At 37.1% G+C, this 5946-nt stretch overlaps 1 protein-coding gene across 4 annotated transcripts in view; it reads left to right on the top strand.

Moving 5' to 3' along the window:
- Nucleotides 1-2093: 2093 nt before the first annotated feature.
- Nucleotides 2094-5946, top strand: part of LOC106459147 — a 250810-nt gene continuing 246957 nt past the window's right edge. For 3 of the 4 annotated variants that reach the window (XM_022385750.1, XM_022385747.1, XM_022385756.1), the window contains exon 1: nt 2094-2423. In XM_022385750.1, coding sequence (XP_022241458.1) covers nt 2355-2423 — 69 coding nt within the window. In that variant the 5' untranslated portion in view covers nt 2094-2354. The remainder of the gene's footprint in view (nt 2424-5946) is intronic. The other variant, XM_022385762.1, reaches the window with a different exon arrangement.

Here is a 5946-nt window from a genome sequence, read left to right as displayed (position 1 = left end):
CAAACAAACAAACAAACAATACAAATACACACACGTTATCCTCCGGTACCATACGTTTAGGCCCCCAGTGGCACAGCGGTATGTTTGCGGACTTCCAACGCTAGAAACCGGGTTTCGATACCCGTGGTGGGCAGAGCACAGATAGCCCTTGTGTACGTTTATAAATTATTCCAAAAGTGGGGCTGTGGTTCCGCGTTTCTCGTCCTGTTACCGCCAAAAACAAATTTACATATATATAAAACTTCAAGCTCCACATTTTGAGACTGTATGTGCGTTATAAGGGTGACAGTCAAAGAGATGATAGAGGGTGGCGTTGACTTGCTGCCTTCCCGCTAGTCTATCACTTCAAAATTAGGGACTGCTGTCGCAGATATCTGTTGAGTAGCTTTGCGAGAAATTCAACAAACAAACAGAAGAAGTTAAAATCAAAGTTCTCAGTTAATTTCCATCTGGAGGATTACAGCTTACTATAACCAAAGTTTCGATGAGGGTCCAAAAGTAAAACTAGAATTTAAAGAGTTTGTCATATGTATTACAGTCTCTTAGGACAAAAATAAGATTAAAGCGTTGACTAAATGTTGAAAAAGTTGTATCAAAATTTAACAATATTCGCAAAAGTCCAGTCATAGACTATATAAAAGTATATAGGTTGGATAGAAATGTATAGTCAAACTAATAAAAACGCAGTCTTATTGTTTGTTTGTTTGTTTTTTAAGTTAAGCACAAAGCTACACAATGGGCTATCTGTGCTCTACCCACCACGGGTATCGAAACCCGGATTCGAGCGTTGTAAGTCCGCGCAGTCTCATATAAGGTAAAGTACTGAAATGTTTAAACCACAAGTTATAGTTGAAAAGTATGATCCAATTAACAGTTTTTGGTATTTTCAAGTTGATCAGCACCTTATACAATATACTAACTGAACAACGAGATCAAAGACCCCAAGATTCAGGTATAACCATCTTTAATTTAGAGCTGCTGAGCAGAAGGGAAGGAAATCAACCAGCAGAATCCATCACCCATCACCTATGCAGCATTGACTGTCCGGGTTAGCTACCCCCCCCCCCACCCACACACACAGTTGAAAGTGAAGAGCGTGTTCTCTGGCAGCGGTTCTAACCTTGGTTCTTTCGATATTCAGCCGACACGCTCACCACTGGGCCATATTTGGTCCAAACAATTAACAGGTTTATCAGAAATTAAGAATACAGTCACATTTCTTAACAGTATTTACCAATTCTTATCCCGTTCTTATGACCGAAACTGGCAAGGTAATGTGTTATAAATAACCTAAGTTTAATTGACCTACTTAAGCGGTTGATTTAACATATTTGAGAATAAATGCTTAAACTAAATTTTAAATTTCGAATTGACAGTATTGATAGAAAGTGTACGTTACTCTGAGAATGCACACTTGGTATTCGTTATTGCGTTACTTTAGTTAATAAGTAAAGCAGATGGTTTGTATTTTTTTTTAAACTTAAAACCTATGAAACCTGACAACGTGTAATAAAACCGAAACTGAAAACACATATAAGTTATTTACTGGAAAGCTGATATAACCATTGTAAAGGTAAGTCCAAGTTATTAGCATATCTAAAGCGTAACTGTTTTTAAAATGGTCGCCATACTTTGATTTTAGTAAGTTTACTAAGCTATAAAACTGAATTGTAGCAAAAAAATTGAAATGGTGGAAATGCACAGTACACACGTGCTTCCAGTTGATACGGCCCGACGTGCACATGAGATAGTAGGTACTTTTCTACCGGCACAGGCTTTCAATGATGTCATGCATCAGCAGCCAATCACAGCCGAGCTTGTCATGATCACTTCAAGGGTAGATAGTGGAAGTGATAATTTAAAAATAAACGGCAAATATACACAAATGCGTTCATAAAAATTAATAAATCTGTATAAATTTCGCATATCTTAATTTCACATTTCTTATCTATAGCGTAATAAAACTGTTTACCTTCACAACATACTAATAATAAGATTCAAAACTTCCTTCCCTACCCGTTGTCTTTGTTTAGTGGTAGCGTCTTCTAGTAGGGCGATATTAAGTCGAGTAAGGATAAGAATACTGCAGTGTATATTGTGCAAAGAGAAGAGAAGAGATGTAAACTAAGGAAGGAGGTTTAAGTGTTCTTCTTTGTAATTGTGAAGAGCTGGTGTTTTACGAGTGTTTTCTGTATCTTGTTTACTCGTGTCCGAACAATGCATAAACCCATAACACTCTGTCTCGTAAGTGACAGGCATTGGTCATAAGAGTGCTGAGAGAACGAAGTAGACTGTTACCTGTAAAACAAAAACTCATCGTTCGGTTTTTTTGTGGGGGAAAGTCTTTGTTGGCAATGATCAAATATCTAACCCATAAACTACGAACACAATCACTGACTGAAAGCGATCATTTTCAATCAAAGGTGGGTTGCTTAACTTTCAACCAGGTAATATGGTTAGTGATAGCTATTCTGCGAATCGCTAAATAACCAGTCAAGTCAGAACAGTAGGGTAAGACTAACTTCGTAAATATTCAACAATATGTATATGCATGCATGCATGTGTGTGTGTGTTTATCTGTTACAATACGTAAATCGCTTTGTTGTTGTTGTTGGTTAATTAGTTATTTGAAAACAATTGTCTCGTTGTTCATTAAGGTTGAACTTCTTATTGGAGAGTACAACATTAGTTTGGAGGATAAGAAATGCCGTTTCACTTTCAGTGGGTGCAGCCATTTATATTTATCGCTAACGTTACTTGGAAGTTGGATAATTAATTTCTTTTACTGGATGCGATTATACTGCTCCTTATGGGTTCTTTCACATTTGAAAAAGCCAGGTAAAGCCATAGTATGAACATGTTCACCTCCATAACTTAAGCCAAATGTTTTCGCAGATTCAACGTGCGTACTCATTTTATAAATATAGGACGTGTGTTAATTTATAAACATTTCCTGAACGTGTACAAACTGATACTTTACTGTTGAAGTCAAATTATAATGTAGTTATTTAAAATGCACTGTCGGGATTCCGAAACTACCCAACACGTGTTTAGTGGATTATCTTTTAGAAATTATTACATAATATTTGATATTTAAGATTAACTGAAATTATTATTTTATGTGCCGTCTGCCATCTTGATTGTCCACGTTGTGAAAGTTAAGTGTAACATTTGGCGATATATGCATTAGTAAGAAACGGCAACTTTGTTTGTTTTAGATTTCAGAATGACTATGGAGTCAGTATGGTAAGAAACGGCAACTTTGTGTGTTTTAGATTTTAGAATGACTATGGAGTGAGTATGGTAAGAAACGGCATCTTTGTGTGTTTTAGATTTTAGAATGACTATGAAGTGAGTATGGTAAGAAACGGCAATCTTTGTGTGTTTTAGATTTTAGAATGACTATGGAGTGAATATGGTAAGAAACGGCAACTTTGTGTGTTTTAGATTTTAGAATGACTATGGAGTGAATATGGTAAGAAACGGCAACTTTGTGTGTCTTAGATTTTAGAATGACTATGGAGTGAGTATGGTAAGAAACGGCAACTTTGTGTGTGTTTTAGATTTTAGAATGACTATGGAGTGAGTATGGTAAAAAACGGCAACTTTGTGTGTGTTTTAGATTTTAGAATGACTATGGAGTGAGTATGGTAAGAAACGGCAACTTTGTGTGTTTTAGATTTTAGAATGACTATGGAGTGAGTATTGTATGTTTGTTTTTCTTGTTAGCCGCAAAGCTACATAATGGTCTACATGTGCTGCGCCCACCACAGGTATCGAAACGCGGTTTGTAGCGTTATAAGCCTTTGGACTTGCCGATGATATTGTGTGTGTGTGTGTGTGTGGTGAGTATAAGAAGCATAATGGAGATAACAGTCTAACGAGGTGGGTTTCAACCTTAGTTTAATAGGGCAGCAACCTAATACGGTGGGTCTGAACCTTGGTTTAACCATGGTAACGGCCTGATATGGTGGGTCCGAGCCTGGATTTAACCATGGTAACGGCCTGACACTGTGTGTGTGTGTGTGTGTCTAAACCTGCGTTTAACCAGGATAACCACTTGACACTGTACGTCAGCCTTGATCTAAGGAGTGCAAACATTTTAGCACTGAATTGTGTGATCTTTACATTTTTGGCCTTGCTGTTTTTTTTTGTTTTTGTTTTTCTGAACCGAAGCATTCACGAAATTTTGTCCACACACACAAGTTTTCTTTAAAGTGATGTTTGTGTTATATAGTAAAACTCGTGTTTTGCAAGGGTTGAAAATTACTGAGCTTACACACCCCCTTTTCTGATGACTCAATATTGTACATTTGTTTTAATGGGGATAGTTTGTTGAAAATAAACTATATTTTTGACGAAAAGCAAACTTGTTTCCTTCTTGGAATAGAATCAAAATGTGCACACACACACTCTCGAATCCATAGAAATATTTATACATTTAGCCACCTAAATTTTTTTAGCACCTAAATTTGCCCCTTCCCCCAAGTGGCACAGCGGCATGTCTGTGGACTTACAACGCTAGAAACCGGGTTTCGATACCCGTGGTGGGCAGAGCACAGATAGCCCATTGTGTAGCTTTGTGCCTAATTACAAAGAAACAAACCAACTATATTGAATTTATAAATTGTAATTATTACCAGTATTTTGATTTTCTAAACTCAGTAGAATTTGCACAGGATATCTTTCTTCTGTGTTTCACCATGGTTTGTTATAGAGCACAAACAGACGCAAACCGGGATGTCCCCTCCCCCCAAATCTGTTCTTATAAGAAAGTGGTAAGATAAACGTGGTTGCCATAGGAAAACATGTAATGTGATCCGCAGGTGTTCAGTATAGTTTCCTGACAGATTTAAGCATAACCGTAATAGAAACTGCTGTTCGAGTCCACTGAACACGGACAACCAGCAAAGGTACGCCGTGCTGCAGTGTTTCCAGATTCGACTCTTCGTCCGATTGCTTTTCCATTTAAACTTTATATATTAGGAAAGGAGAAGGGGTGGTGGTGAGTTCGAGCTGACTCGCTCTACCTAATTTAATCGATATTGGTTGAGTTAGATCCTCACAACAATCTGTAAGTTAAAGACACCAGACAGAAAATAAGAGAGAAATGTGCTTCATATATATCTAAATAGCAAAGGGCGTTACGCTTGGCATTTATTTTGTTGGCATCACGGGGATGGCGGTACGGCGTGCGTTTGGGTCACGCAGGTTTACTGAAAACAGGTGATTTTAGAGTTCAGGCAGTAAGCACTAAGGAAGTAGTGTGGAGTAAAACTGAAATAGTCTTAGCACTCGAATCGTTCGTGCGATTGCGTATCCACTAAAATCCGATACTCGATATTTGAGAAGTACACTTGAATTGTATTAAATTTAATTGAAATTAGTTCGGCTAGCTCCAAAAAATGTGATGTCAAGACACCGGAGACGGATAATTCTGCCTTGTGTGTAAAAGTATATATATATATTCTCATAACTAACTCGTGAATTTAGTCCATATTTCATAAAACGTTGCTAATGTTTTTTTATTACTTGATTTCTGACTTGTAGTTAACTATACAGTCGTATTGAGTTGGGAGATTCAAATCTGAAATGTTTGCACATAAAATGTGAAAATGTGACAGGATAATTGTAGACAAAAATTGCCCAATCTGGTAAAAGAAGATTGGTATTTCTATTTATTACCTTTCCGTGTTCAATGAAACCGGTATCAATATTCAAAGCTAACGAGACGAGTATAAATGCAAGTGAACTCTCTTATTTATGGAAGAAGAAACTGTGGAAAGATGTTAATGAAAACTTGCAGAAACTGTGAGAAGATGTTAATGAAAACTTGCAGAAACTGTGGGAAGATGTTAATGAAAACTTGCAGAAACTGTGGGAAGATGTTAATGAAAACTCGCAGAAACTGTGGGAAGATGTTAATGAAAACTTGCAGAAACTGTG

This window comes from Limulus polyphemus, unplaced genomic scaffold (assembly GCF_000517525.1).
Source record: "Limulus polyphemus unplaced genomic scaffold, Limulus_polyphemus-2.1.2 Scaffold26, whole genome shotgun sequence".
NCBI classification, from domain to species: domain Eukaryota; kingdom Metazoa; phylum Arthropoda; class Merostomata; order Xiphosura; family Limulidae; genus Limulus; species Limulus polyphemus.
This window is presented reverse-complemented; position numbering and strand designations above follow the sequence as displayed.